Raw genomic sequence first — 15,870 nt, forward strand, 5'->3', positions numbered from 1 at the left:
TTGTAGTAATGGAAGCCCATCACAGTAGACTCTGGGATCTACCAGCATTATCAAACCTCCTACCTAACATCCTCCAAACTAAGCCAAAATAATTTTTTTAGTTTTTCTACATAAGATTTTCCTCCTGCCATTCACTTGGGGGAAGTTTCCTATATCTTTTCCTGTAAAAAGCTGATCTCCAAGAGCTTTTTCACTAGATGAACTTAAAGAATCAGAATATATTGAATGCCCAACCCAACCTCCCTCCCCACTCTTAAAAAGCCATCCCCACAGAGGTATTATAATACAGAGAATTTTTAAAAATTTCACCCAATGCTCAAAATAAATACAGTTACTTACAGCAACTATCCTGTCATTGGCATGAATTTGGCCATTATGATCTGCAGCACTGCCTGGTATTATGTTTTTCACATAAATCCCCGAGACATCCCCTGAATGGGCACAAGAAAGTAAAAGAGAAAGACAGCACTAGTTACTGCTTGATTGCCAAATATTGATCTCCAGGGCATGAAGTAACGGAGGTGAAGAAGGACTGACAATGGAACCTATGTCCCAAGCATTTCCAGTGTGACAGTCAATGGGCTGGTCTAATTTCCTTCTTCTTTGTGACAATGGAAGGTTCCATTGGTGAGAGATTGGCATTTAGAACTGAGAGTGATGTGAAAGCAAAAAAAAAAAAATCAATGAAAAAACATGTTTCAAAGAAGAATTAACTGCTTTGCTATTTTATTTCATTTTATTTATTTATCCATTTTATTTCTGGGGGTCAGGCAGCTGGCTATAACCCGCCAGTTATCAACTTGAGCATCAGGCCCAAGCTCATCTTTTATGGGTATACTGATGAGAGAGATCCAACTTCCAACCTCTTCGTTCAAATGAAAGTGATTTTTTTCTAGCTTACAACGAATGACCTCTTTATTGTCAAATCGAATGGCCCTTTCTCAGGCTTGATTCTCCTTGACCTTTCTGCAGTCATGGCCATTTCTGATCACCCCACCTTCCAGCTTCTCTCCTCTCTACATTTTGAAGGCACCAACCTTTCTAGGGTCTCCTCCTACACAGACAATGATTCCTTTTCAGTCTCTTCTGTTAAATCATCATCAGGGCCCTATGTTGGACTCTTTTCTCTTACGCTTTCTCACTTGATGGCTTCATCAGGTCCCACAGGGTAAATTATTCTTCTCTATGCAGATGACTCACAAATTTATACATCCAATATCTCCTGAGGTCTATCCAAAATCTGAAGCAGCTACGTGGCACAGTGGATATGGAGGACAGAATGAGGGACCTGGAGTCAAGAAGACTGTATTCGAATTCGGCCTCACACACTAACTAGATGTGTGACCCTGGGCAAGTCATTTAACATCAGTCTGCCTAAGGTTCCTCCTCTGTCAAATGGTAATGATTATAGTACCTATGTTGTAGAGTTTTTGTGACAATCAAGTGTATACAGCAATTTGTACACCTTAAAGTACTACATAAATGCTAGCCAGCTAGGAGTAGCAGTGTTAGTAGTGGTCACATCCCAAGTGACTCTTAAACATTCCAAGCAGGGGCAGCTAGGTGGCGCAATGAAGAGAACACGGACCCTGGAGTCAGGAGAACCTAAGTTCAAATCCTGCCTCAGACACTTAACACTTACTAGCCATGTGACCTTGGGCAAGTCACTTAAACCCCAGTTGCCCTACACTCCCCCCCTCAAAAAGACAAAAAAAAAACAAATCCCAAAACAAAAGCATTCCAACCAGGATTCCCTGAAGGCATCTCAACTTCCCTATGTTCAAAAGAAAACTCATTATTCCCCCTTCTCCCCACCCCAAACCCACCTTTCTTCTGACCTTCTCTACTTGAAAAGAACACAACACCCTCCTTCCCATCTCCAAAGTCTGCAGCCCAGACTCTACCCTTTTACTCACCTCACATCTGTAATCAGGTGCCAAGTTTGGTCATTTTGCCCCCCACACATCTCTCCTATCCCGTCCCTTCTCCTCATCTGGCCATCACGGTTCAATGGCTTACTGGTGTCCCTGGCTCAAATTCTGTTGACTTCTACCTAGCCATTAAAGTGACTTTACTAAAGGGTATGTCTGACCATGCCATGCTTATATTTAATAAATACTAATTATCCCTATTATCTCTAGCATCAAACACAAACTTGGGTTTCTAATGTCCTTCCCAAAATGGCTCCAGCCAACCCTTCCAGGCTTATTCTATATTACTCCTCTCCTTGCACTCCATGGTCTACTCCAGCCAAACAGAACTTGTTCCTTACACACAGCACTCCATCTCCTCTCCCTGTGCTTTTACATAGGAACCCACTCCCTCTTCCCCTCGGTCTCACGGAATAACTTGTCTTCTTTAGTACTGAAAAGTCACCTACAGCGTCTTGCCTCATCCTTCTAATAAGAGCCACTGCAAAAAAGTTAGCTTGTGTATATTTTGGATATCTTCTGAATCTACATTCTGTCTCTTCCAATAAAATGTAAGCACTTCGAGGGCAGGAACAATTTCCTTTCTGTCTTTGTATCACTCAGCAATGATTTCAATTCAGCTTTAGACTAGAATCACTCTCCCTATACATCTGCTCTAAGGAGTCCAGCAGAGCAAGGCTGAGCCTTATTTTAAATGACACCCCTTTAAATTGTTGAAACAAATACCTTGTTCCCACCTAAATCAATGGAAAAAAGAAATTAATACAGAGGAAATATTTGAACAAGCCATATTGTCTACCCCAAAGCAAGTGGCAGACAGGTTAAAAATAAAGAGGAATACCAATGTGGAGCTGTTTTAAACTATTGAGACAAGGTACCAGCCACATGACAGAGAGACCTGTTTTCCGGATATACCTTTATGAGATGCTGCTTTAGTGTTTTCACGTTCATACGTAGGGGAGAGGAGTATTGGTCGTGATAGAATTGTTAGGGTTTTTTTTTAAGTATCATAAAAATGGGATATATACATTTTTTTTAAAAATAGTATATGGCAAAGATATGATTTGGGCAGGATTTTTTTAATCTTTTATTTATATATCATATGCATTTCCCCTTATATCTCTCCAGTTTCCCCCATCCAGGGAGCCATCCCTTATAACAAAGAATTAAGAAGAGAGGAAGAAAAGAATTCCACAAAACTATTCAACTATTCATTAGATATTCAGCCCAATATCTGTTCTAGCTTTCATGTTCACTCCTGACTGCCTCTAATGTTTAGAAGAAAGAAAGGATTTTCATTTCTATCTCTCTGCTCTTTAGAACAGCAAGACATGCTTAAATAACTTCTACATCTCCTCAATTTCCTATGAGGAAGTGATGTTCTAGTTACTTATCACAGAGCAATATTGAGGGGAAGTCTTTCTTTTGTCTTATCCTTCTCTGGTTTCTCTTGCGATGGTTAGCAAAAAATGTCTTGCACACACTATGAATGAAAGGCCAAATGAGTAGTCACTGAATTAAGTATTTGGATAGATGGATGGATAGATGGATGGATGGATGGATGGATGGATGGATGGATGGATGGATGGATGGATGCGATGGATGGATGGAAGCCAAGATCAAAAAAAGACACACTTTCTCCAAAAAGCCTTAGGAAAAAATGACTGTCTTCAGATGCAAACAGCAATTTTTCCTAAATGCAAGTATATGAATACACAACCCATATTTAGCTATTTTGGAATTCATTTGCATATCCAAACTCAAAAAAGGGGGTGAGAGGCACTTAAGAAAGAAACTAAAAGATTGAAAAACACGTATTTCATTAGGCTAAAAGGGCACTGGGTGGGCCTGACAGGAATTATTCAGAACTCTGAATACATTAGCATCCCTAATTTTTCCACCTGCTATGAACAAGCAAGACCATCAATTTTTTAAAAAATCAATTAAGTATAATCTTGGTGCAGTCAAAAGAGGGCTAGATTTGGAGACAGAGGGCCAGCACAGCCACTTTCTATCTATTTGGCCTGGAGCAAGTACCTCAACTCCCTTGGGCCTTGGTTTCCTTAAAGCTGAGCAAGATGAGCTCAAAGGTCCATTCTAGCACCAAGTGTAGAGTCTATGGACCTGACCTTCCCCTCTCCTTACCATGAAACAGCTAAGACTGTCACCTTTGTGACTCTTGCTGAGGATCCTCAAGTTTTGCCATTGTTGGCAATAGCTATTTCTTTCCTTCCTTAGTTTAGGCAGTTAGAAGAGGCTCAGGATGCAGCTTGAGCTTTTCTTACCTATGTCTTTCCATAAATCACACAGAATCACTAAAAATCTTAGAGTTGCCAAATAAAACTAACGTAGCCAAAATTAGAAGGAAAACATGAAGCTCGGGAAAATTTTTTGCAACAAGTTTCACTGAGAAAGGCCTCATTTCATAAATGTAAAGGGAACTGAGACAAATTTATAAAAATAAGAGCCCTTCCCCAATTGATAAATGGTCAAAGGATATGACTAGGCAGTTTTCAGAAAAAGATATCAAAGCTATCTATAATCACATGAAAAGAATGCTCTAAATCATTAGTGATTAGAGAAATGGAAATTAAAACAAGTCTGAGGTACCAACTCACACCTATCAGACTGGCTTATAGGATAGAAAAGGAAAATGACAAATGCTGGAGGGGGTATGGGAACATTGGGACACTAATGCACTATTGGTGGAATTGTGAATTAATTCAACTTTTCTGAAGAACAATCTGGAACTAACTATGCCTAAAAGGGCTATAAAACTGTCCATGCCCTTTGATCCAGCAATAATAAGTCTGTATCCCAAAGAGATCAAAGAAAAGAGAACAGGGCTCATTTGTACCAAAATATTTCTAGTGGCTCTTTTTTGTGGTGGTGAAGAATTGGAAATCGAGGGGATGCCAATCAGTTGGGGAATGGCTGGACAAGTTGGAGTATATGATTGTGATGGAGTAGTATTGTACTATAAGAAATGATGAGCAGTATGGTTTCAGAAAAACCCAGGAAGACTTACATGAACTGATACAAAGGGAAGTAAGCAGAACTACGAGAACTATACACAGTAACAGAAATATTATAAGGATGATCAACTCTGAAAGACTCTGATCAGAACAATGATCCAAAGGACCCATAATGAAAAATGTTCTCTACCTCCAGAGAGAGAACTAATGAACTCAGTGTAGATTGAAACATAGTCTTTTTTTCCTCACTTTCTTTATTTTTCTTATTTTATTTTGTTTGTTTTCTTTTGCAACATGGCTAACATGGGAATGTTTTGCACAGCTTCACATGTACAATTAATAACAAATTGCTAGCCTTGTCAAGGATGGGAGAGAGGTGGGAGCGAGGGAAAGAATTTGGAACTCAAAAGTTTAAGAAATTGTTTAAAAACATTTTATATGTAGAAATATTTAACAAAATACAGGGAATTGTTAGAAGTCACTAATCATCTGGAATCATGCATATGATTTTTAAATGAAATTGTATTTTTTAAATTAATAAAAATCTATTTTTCTTCCTCCCTCTTCCATGGAAGAAAAAACAGAAAAACAAAACTTGTGTTAACAAATATGCAAAATCAAGCAAAATTCCTGCCCTGGCCATGTCCGAAAAATGTTTGTCTTAATCTGTACCCTGAGTCCCTCACATCTCTATCAGGAAGTATGTCGCCTAAAATGTGATTTTTAAGTATTCAAACTATATTTTTCTTTTCTTTAAAAATATTTATTGTTTTTTTTCCCCTTTACTCTGATTTCTGAATAAATCCCCTCCTTGTCCTAGAGAGCCATTCCTTAAAAGAAAAATGAAACAGAATCAGCAAAAGTAATGACTACTAAATCCAATAGTATCTGGAAGGTCAAACTATTTTGTTCTAACATTTAAAAAATAATATCTTTCTAGTTTTTCAAATTGCTATTCGAAAAATATATATGTAGAGGTGTTGTTTCATCTCAACATTAAAAATATTATCTGAGGGGCGGCCAGGTGGTGCAGTGAGTAAGAGCGTTGGCCCCAGCCTCGGGAGACCTGGGATCGGTTCCGGCCTCAGATACTCGGCACCCACACAAAAATAACTGGCTGTGTAACCTTGAGCAAGTTACTTAACCCTGATTGCTTTAAAAAAAAAAAATATTGTCTGTCCTTGCTCAAAGAACAGTATGCAAGTATTCTTCAGTAGCTGTGTTCCTGTGCTCAGAAAGAGTTCTGGGGATGAGCACTGGTGCCCAAGGAGTCAGACATAGAAGGAAGCCCAGGGGGATTCAAGAAACTTGTTCAAAAAAAGGATGTTTTGCTTTTCTGACTTTGTAAAATGTATATTCGTGTTAAGTTGATGTACTAACTTGAGGAGATTGATAAGTGTATATGACAGTAATATCTTTACTGATATCCTACCCATTGGAAGGCCTCCAGTGTATTGGATAGACTTTCTTTGAGCAGTTGGTTAACTTTGATCTGCTTTAATTTCCTCATCAGTGAAGTGGGGATAATAACCCAGTCCACATATGATCAGATGAGATCATATTTGTAAAAGTACTCTGTAAACTTTAAAGCTCTAACTGAAATCCTAGGGATGATGAGGATGATGATGATAATGTTGAAGATCATGATGATGATGATGAAATGGAGGCTCAGAGAGGAAAATGAGACAATCAAGGTCACCTAGAGTGACAGAGGCAGGATTTGAAATTAGGTCTTTTGACATTATCCTGCTCTACCTCTGCCTCTATTTTAACTGCTAAGCAGTCATCCAACACTCAACCTGATGCCTATCAGGAGTCACCCAGCCCCTGACAGAGAGGGAAAGGATTCCAGATGCTGAGCAAGATAAATGCTTTTCAGCGTTGCCCATGTGGGGATTTCTCTTGCTTGTCTATGCATATTTGTTACAAGTGTTTTTCATTTCTCTTTTAAATGAAAGTAGGAAGCAAAGAAAAAATGCTTATTAATTGAGAAAAAAAAGGGAAGAAAAAAAGGGAAGGGGCGGCCAGGTAGCACAGTGAGTAAGAGCACCGGCCCCAGAGTCGGGATGACCTGGGATCGAATCTGGGTTCAGACACTTAGCACCCACCCAGAAACACCTGGCCGTGTAACCTTGAGCAAGTTACTTAACCCCAATTGCTTAAAAAAAAAAAAGAAAAAGAAAAAAAGGGAAAATCCTATGTTAATCAGAACCAGCACTATACAACTTTCTGGTGATGCCTACCTACTATAACCAGGCAGGGAGGGGGGTAGAGGGAGAGATGGATGGATGGATATATACATACATACATGATACAGATGGAGTGAAAGAGGAAAGAAGGGGGAAGAAAGGGAAAGAGAGACAGAGACAGACCTTTATTGTGCTAAGTACTGGGGAGATAATAGAGCTCAAAGGATGAATCTCAATTCTCTGTTGTTCTTCATTAGGAGTAATCCACTTTTATAGCACATTCATGGATTTTGTCCTCCAATGTCCAAAAGGCAAAGGTATTGGAGGAACTGTACCCAGAACTGGAAAAAGCATCCAAGAAAGCTTCCAAGTAGAAAAGAAAAAGCATTCACCTGCATGTGTGGAGCCAGCATATCCAATGATCGTAATGCCAAGACTCTGGCCATCCTTTTTAGTGAGTTCAACATCATAAGTATCAAAAAGAGAGCCATCAATCTGGAGAGGAAAAAGAAAGCCAATTTCAATCAATAATCATGGCATCTAATACCAGCGGATCATAGAGTGGGGGAAGGCACCTTCATAGCCACCCAGTGCAACCCATTCATTTTACAAGTGGGAAAACTGAAGCCTAGAAAATTGATGTGACTCATCCAAAGACGTAGAGAGCATCACAGATCTCAAGAGGGAAGGGAAGTCCAGCTCATACAATCCTTTCATTTTACAAATGAGGAAGTTAAGTGACTTGCCAAAGGTAACATATGCCTATGTTACTGTGAAAATACTCTTGATTTTTCCGGGACCTTTTTCTTCAAACAAGCATTTTCATAGGGGTGTTATACAATAGAATTGGAAGCCAGATAGTGATTAAAAGAAAAAATAAGGAGATACCTTAAATTGAGGGAAGATCTTAAGTTGAGACTGTCAGAAATATTATCCTAGGGCTTGGGATAAAAATATTATCCTAGAGGCTGAGCTAAAAAAAATCATTGCATTCCTTTGGATTTACAATATCACAGAATAGATGAGGAAGGAATCATCACAACACTATTTTGAATGGAAATGAAAACACTTTTTTTAAGGGCTTTTAAAATTTAAATAATTTAAATCAAAATGGTTTTTAAATTAAAAAAAAGGAAAAGAAAAACACTGAAATAACTTCCTAAAAACTCTTCTACCCCCCAGAATGCACAGTGTGTGTGTGTGTAGGGGGGGGGAGGCAATAAGGATCAGAATACATATTTAAATAAGTTTGTAAAAAAAATAACGAGCCACAAATCTTAAACAGGCTAAATTCTAGCACGGAGAACAGTTCTAGGCATCCATTTGGGCCCCTAGAAATCAAAGCTAAAGGATCTGTCCCTTATAAAGCTACTCTTCAGTTAAGTAGCAATATAATGACCAGCCATCACCAAGCACTTGGGCAGGGGGAAGCATATGCTATCCTTATGCTACTCTTAACCAGCTATTTTTATTTGTCCCTCAGCACCAGGCCATCTATCACTTTCTGGTACCAAGAATTCCACCAGACAGCCCTGCTATCATCATTCTGGACAGCTCTGCCATTATCATGCTGGAAAGCCCTACCATCCTCATGCTGGACAACCCAGCCATCATCGTGCTATGTGCTATTTCTCAAACGCAAGCGTCTGAATTTCCCAACATTTCACAAGCAAGGGATCTCACTAGTTAGCATCAGTCATTGTTTGTGGGATGGAAAGGCCTCTAAGTAATCGAAGTCATAGAGGAGTCGCTATCTGCAATAGCAGAGGGAGTGCCCAGAAGAAGACTAACAGCTATCCTGGAAGCACCAACAATGTACACTGATAGAAAAGGCACCTAAATGCCCCTTGGTATCTGAAAGCCACTGAGAGACAAAGGTGGTTTTATTTTGTCTTTACCCCTTTAGTCTGAAAAGACTAGTGTGCTCTGATTATGGATTCAAAGGATGTGGGTTCCAATCTCACCTCTGATGCTACTACCCATGTGACCTGGTGTAAAGTCACTTGACCACTGAGGCCTTCAGTTTCCTTGCCTATAAAACAGACTGGACCAGGGGCTCTTAACCACTGACTGTCCGGCCAAGCCTCTGCAGCCCATCTCAGAACACTGTTGTTAATTGCAGTCAGTCCAATGATCCAAGACAATTCCAAAGGTTCCAAGTTGAAAAATGCTCTCTAACCTCCAGAGAGAGAACTGACGAACTCTGAATGCACATTGAAGCAGACTTTTTTTTTTACTTTATTTTCCCTGGGTTTTTTTGCCTGTGCTTTTCTTTTGCAATGTGGCATCATAACTTCATATGTTTGATAATGATATCAAATTGTTAGACCACTCAAAGAGGAGAGAAGGAGGGAGAGAATTTAGAACTCAAAATGTAAAAAAAAAAAAGTGTTAATGTTTATTTACATGAAATTGGGAAATATTTCAATGGATCAAAGAAAATAAAAGTAAAGATTAAAATTTTTTTAATGAAATAAAAAAATGCAGTCAGTCAATGGGCATTTATTAAATGCATCCTATGTGCCAAGCACTAGACACACAAAACAAACTATACAGAATTGCACAGGGAACCACTTATATTATAGAATTAGCAAAATATTTTCAAAAACAAGTTCACAGGTTCCAGAGCAAGAATTCCTGATCCAATCTAATTATTGCGCTATTTTATGGATAAGGAAACCGAGGCCCAGGTAGGTTTAGTGCCTCACTAAGTGAACTGAGGCCACAGTTGGCAAAGCCAGCATGTAAACCTAGCACTTCCTGCCAGCCTAGTGCTTGTGGACATAACATATCACAGTGGAAGGAGCCCTGCCCTTGATTCCAAACCCACTTTGAACATTTACTACCAAAATGATCTGGGGCAAGTCACTTTACTCTTGTGAGCATCAGTTTCCTCATCTGTAAAATGAGGGAGTTGGACTAAATGGTCTCCAATTTCCTTTCCAGCTCTCCTGACCCTATGGATGACTCCCCATCAGAAAGAGGCCAGGTCTGATGCAAGAGAGTCTAAAGTCAAGCCCAAGCAATAAGCAATGATTAAACACCTACTGTATGCTAGGCACTGTGTGAATGTGATTTCTGAGTTCATCATGGAGGGGCCCAGACTTGCCAGCTCATACAAATTTCCCCTTTCTTTCCTCCTTGATCTTTCTCTTAATCCTCCACATTTGTCTCTCCCTTCCCCTTTTATTCTTGTCCTTTTCCAAAACCTTGAGCCCATCAGTGTGATTCATGAGTTTGGTTCATCTACTCCAGTAGTATCCAGAGAGATAAAAGCCTTGTCAACCCTGATTAGATGTGCCTTAATGCAGACTTAGCTTTAAAAGACTGAAGACGGAAGAGCGGACTCACCCTGCTCTGGCTGCAAGGAGACACGGGAGGCAGAGTAACGACAGGCAAGGTTGCTGGGGTAGGGGGAGTCACAGAAATTTCGCCAACAGGGTCTCTCGCCACCACCATCCTCACTAAATTCCCACAATTCCTCAGGACTTGGGCGACTTGCTCACTGCTCATCCCTTGCACATCTGTGTCACCAATCTTCAAGATGTGGTCCCCAGTCTGAAGCTTCCCATTCTTCAAGGGGCATGAGCCAAGGAGACAGAAAAGGAAAGAATGAATGAATTCATTTCTTAAGTATTTGCCATGTTCCAGACACTGGCAAGCGCTGGAAATATGACTAGAAGCAAGCAAGACATGAACCCACACTCCAACAAATAACATTCTGAGAGCAAAATTGAAATTCCTTTGTATTCCTTGGTATCTACCTTGTATATCGATACATGCGTTGAATCCCTCTCCCCAGTAGAATGCAAGTTCCTTGAGGCCATGGACAATTCATATATCATTGGATTAAAAGATCGTAAGATCACAGTTCTATGACTTGAAGATGTGTGTGTATGTCTGTGTATACACACACACACACACACACACACACACACACGCACGCACACACGCAGAATCTGAATTAATTCAGGTCCTCTTTCAAATGCATGATGCTGCTTCCCATTTTACAAACCTGGCTGTGTTCCCCCTAAGTCTTCTCCAGTTTATCCAAGCCCTTCTTAAACTATGGTGCCCAGAATAAAGCACCGTACACCAGGTGAGGTGTGATAGCACAGGACCCAGAACAGGACTCTGACCTTTGTAGTTCTAAGATGTTATTTATACCTTTCAATGCAGCCCAAATTCTCATGATTTCTTCTGGCTGCCACACCATTCTTCTGACTCACCTTTAGCCTAAAATCCATTGAAACTTCCAAATATTTTTCAGAAAAACTATTGACCAACCATCGTTTTCCCAAAATGCACTCGAGAAGGTGATTTTTTAATACTCCAATGAAACATAATTTTTTCCTACTAAATTTTGTCTTATTAGATTCAGTTCAATGCTCTCCAGGGGTGGGAAACCTACGGCCTCAAGGCCACATGTGGCCCTCTAGGTCTTCACAAATTCCAGATTTCCAAACTGTGAAGTTTGGATTCAGTCAAAGAGCTGCACTTGAGGCTCCTAGAGGGCCACATGTATCCTCAAGGCCACAGGTTCCCCACCCTTGCTTCTAGCCTGTCAAGATCTCTGAGAATCCTGGCTCTGACATCCAGTGTGTTAAACTCTCTCCCCTTCAGCTATTGTCATCAGCAAATTTGATAAGCATATTGCCTGTTCACCTTTGTAAGGTGCCCATAAAGAATGGTAATGAGCACAGGACCAGGCAGATTCCTGAGGCACTAGGGCCACTGAAGACCACATGCAAAACCGAGCTCTGAGGGTTTCTTTTTGAGATCAGTCATTCAGCCAGTTCTGAGCCCATCAAACTGTGTTAGCATCTAGTCCATGTCTTCACCATCTTCTCTGAAGAAATATTAGGAGGTGGTCAGTCAATAAACATTTACTAAGATATGTTATCAAATACTTGCCAAAGGCTAGGTTAATGGCATCACATACAAACTATAGCTCTCTTGCTGAATTAACTCTAATCACCAAAGTTCAAGAGGCAGCATGGTACCGTGGATAGAGGCCTCTCCCTGGAGTAAGGAAGACTTGAATTTGGGTCCTGTAACTGACTGGCTACATGACCATGGGAAAAGTCATCTAACTTCCCAGTGCCCCACACTACTCTCTAAGACCATGGGATTTGGATAGGCTCCCAAATGGCATCAGCAGGGGTTCCTTTCATAAGGCCTGGAGCATAACAAGCATTTAACAAATGCTTGTTGACTTGACCTGACTTGGGAGTTCCCTACGTGGATGGAATCAAAGGTCTGGATAGAGAGGGATACATAAATAAATATAAACTTTGAAGCTCAAATGAATAGAATCACTCAGTCCCCCAGTCCAACCCCTTACCCCTCAACACCAACCCTTCTACAATAAAATCCTCAACTCTCAATCATTCAGCTTCTGCTTGAAGCCCTTCCAAGAGGGAGACCCCACCAGACAAAGGGACAGCTCTCTCAGGAAGCTGTTCCTGACCCTGGGCCCAAATCTGCCTCTGTCACTTCCACCAACCCACACAGTATTCTTGGTTCACCGAATCACTGATGGATGGATCACTCATCAGGAGAGATGAATAGAGCTCAGATCTGGGACTTCAAAGGAAAAATTCTCCCCACAGGGTGCCTGAGATAATGCCCAGAAAGTGCTTAGCACCAGAAAGCATTAACTGAACATAAGCTCTTATTACTGTCAGTATCCCCTTATTCTTCTACCAAACAATATTAGTCCAACCCACCAGCATTTTTGAGAAGAAATTTGATCCATTAGTAAATTTAACAGGTTCCGTCCCCCTGAAATAAGTCCCCACTAACAGGTTAATGCCTGAAGACCTGACCACTGACAGAATGGAAAATCCTAATTACTAGAGTACCACTTATGAGCATTTTTCCCACAATTTCTTTCTACCTGAGTGACCCTGCTGAAGAGTAGCAGAGTGGTTCTTTGAAACCACAAAATGAAAGGCATCAAGTGGAAGGTAAGAACCATTTTTCTGCTCTCCTGGCACACAGCACAGAATAAAGCAAAGTTGATATTCAAAGCTGAAGCATTCATTTTGCAACTGAGAAGTTGCTAGGTTGTAAAGGTTGAGATAGTAGCCCTGCTGTCAAAAGGGTCAGGCAGCCCCCTGCTGCCCCCTGCCTCCAAAATGCAGTCCAGACGCCCAAGCCCAGCCTTAACAGCCCTCTAAATGTCAAGAGTCCATAAGCATTTATTAAGCACTTACGACATGCCAGGCACTGTGCTCAGCTGCTAAGGATACGGAGAAAGGCAAAAAAAGGCTCCCTGCCCACCAGGAGCTCACAGTCTAATGGTGGAGAGAAAGAACATTCTCCTCCTCCTCCTCCTCCTAGCTGCCGAATTCACATTCCTAAAGCACAGATCTGACCCTGTCACCCAATACCCCTTCAGTGCTTTTCCTACTGCCTCTAAGATCAACATCAGATGAATCTGTCTGGTGTGTAAAGACCAACCTGGCTCCAATATATTTAAAAATATTTGGGAATTGATGGGCATTGGCCTATCTGGGGGAGAATGACTTGTACACAATGGGTAAATACAAAGAATACACAATATCTCGGTGAGGGTGAGCACTGACAGCTGGGGGGGTGAGGAAGGGTCTCATGTTGGCCAAGGTCCTTTGGCTGAGCATTAATGGGGCCAGAGATTTCACAGAATGGTAGTGGGAAAGCATTCCAGGCAGCCTCTTCAGAAGATGGTATAGTCTGCAGGGAAGAATACTGAAAGGCCCTTTGCCCAAGGTTACAGAGGTGGTGGGGGGAAGAATCAGGATGCAAACCCAGCTCCAGTGTCCTCTCCACAGAGCCACACTGTCTCTCCCGCAAGCGTCTTCTGGCAGTCTGGCGAAACCCAAGGCTCCTTCTCAGAATCAGATTTTTAAATAATTGCTAATTTTTAGTTAGAGGTAGAGGAAAATAAAATGCCCTCGATGCATGAATGACTTCAGCAAACCGTCCTCATTGCTATTACCTGCAGGCAATACTCCGCCTCCTAAAAAGGCTGCCCCTCCTGCCTGGAAAGCTCTCTCACTACCATTTTGTGAAATTTCTAGCCCCTTTCAATCCTCAGCTAAAGGCCTTAGCCACTGTGGGGCCTTTTCTAATTTCCCCAGTTGGTGGTGCTCATTCTTTATTTGTTTCTTTTTTATTTCCCCAGTAGAATATCACTTTCTCAAGGGCAAGGAACATTTTGCTTTGGCCTTGAACCCCTTAGGCCTGGCACAAAGTGGAAAATTGTGGAATTGGACTAAGCTGCTTTGCATGTGAAAGTAACAAAATGCTTTTGAACTGACTTTCTCTTTTAAAATGCACTATATATATTTTTTTCCCAATTTTACTTCACCTCTTGCTTAATTTAAACTGTGGCAGTTAATTTGCATCTGTCACTGGAAGCCAAACATTTTGTTCATTACAGAAAAGCAGGTGTTCTCAAGAATCAGTCAGGGCAAAAACAGTTATTAGTCAGATTGATAGATAGGAAAGGCTCTGGAATGACAGGCAAGTTGCTTCATTCTTGCATCTCAAATTGCTGGCTTTTATTTTAGTTTTGCAAGAGGCCTCTTCCTTCCATAATCTGTAGACTAGGCAAGCAAATTAAAAGGAAAAGAGCTAAATTAGTACCTGAACAGGTATCAGAAATCAACAACAACCATCAAAAAGCAATAGAAAAATACAAACCCAGATGCAAAGGGGGATCAGTAACCAGCAATGGCCAAAAGCACCCATTCTTCTAATCTATTGGTGCACTGCCCTTTTATTAAAATATAGATGTACACATTTTTTTAAAATTTAAGTTTCTGGCACCCACAACTAGTTTTTCTTTTAAGAAACAGGAAAGTCCCAAACCCAAGTTTTATTCTGGTATCTCATTGAAGGAAGGAAGGAAGCCTGGGTCCTCGATGGCCCATGGGCCAAAGGCCAGCTCTGACCAGTCCTTCCCTAGCCTGGTAATGGCTAGTATACCTATTACCTGAAAATCAGCCCTGCTAAATTTAGAGATACTCATTACTAGGTTCACTGAAGAAGAAATTTTTGAGTCCCACCAATTTTTTTCAAAGACTACTATACACATCTGCTAGGTCACAGAAGAACTGTGAATTGAATCAGCAGTGGGAGTACCCAAGACCTAATGGAGCTGTGATCCCAACGCCATGGGGTCCCCCTCCAACCCTACAGGTCATCTACCACTGGCATGGCCTCCCTAAGGTTCAACACAGGCAGCCTACTCAACATAATAAGGACCTTCCTTATACTCTCTTTACAATACTCCTCACTCCTGCCAGACACAGTGAGCCTGGGAGTCACAAGGATGCTGGCTTTACATAAGGTAAGTCAGCTTCTTCCCCTAGTCCTTCTAGAATAGACGTCGGCCTCTTTCGTTGCAAGGGTCACATCAGGTATGGGCAGAAGAGTTCTTAGAAGAATAAACTTGTGTTTATTGTGGTCAGGACCAAAAGAACTTGCCCAAATACCTCAACCAATGTAGAGCATCAAAAAACTAGAAACAAAGTAAATGCCCATTAAGTGGGTATGAAACAAAGCCAATGCCCATCAATTGGAGAATGGCTAAACAAATTGTGGTAAATGAATGCAATGGAATATTACTGCACTATAAGAAACAATGATTCTGATGGATTCAGAAGCACTCAGCATATGAACTGATACAAACTTCAGTAAGCAGAACAAAGAAAACTACATACACAATGATTACAAGAATATAAATGGAATGAACATCGATAAAATAATTGAAGATGAATGTTGTGA

At 40.8% G+C, this 15,870-nt stretch overlaps 1 protein-coding gene across 1 annotated transcript in view; it reads right to left on the reverse strand.

Annotated features, from left to right (window-relative positions):
* LOC138165280 (inaD-like protein) overlaps positions 1-15,870 on the reverse strand; it is a 340,313-nt gene that overhangs the window by 300,756 nt on the left and 23,687 nt on the right. Inside the window, exons 8-10 of the mRNA XM_069093439.1 lie at positions 10,447-10,668; positions 7,488-7,590; positions 340-431 (exon numbers count right to left, since the gene is read on the reverse strand). Of these exons, the coding sequence (XP_068949540.1) occupies positions 340-431; positions 7,488-7,590; positions 10,447-10,668 (417 nt within the window). The remainder of the gene's footprint in view (positions 1-339; positions 432-7,487; positions 7,591-10,446; positions 10,669-15,870) is intronic.

The sequence above is a fragment of the Petaurus breviceps genome, unplaced genomic scaffold, assembly GCF_028583685.1.
Source record: "Petaurus breviceps papuanus isolate PSGF00001 unplaced genomic scaffold, PetGlider_PUasm1.0 208, whole genome shotgun sequence".
Taxonomy (NCBI): Eukaryota; Metazoa; Chordata; class Mammalia; order Diprotodontia; family Petauridae; genus Petaurus; species Petaurus breviceps.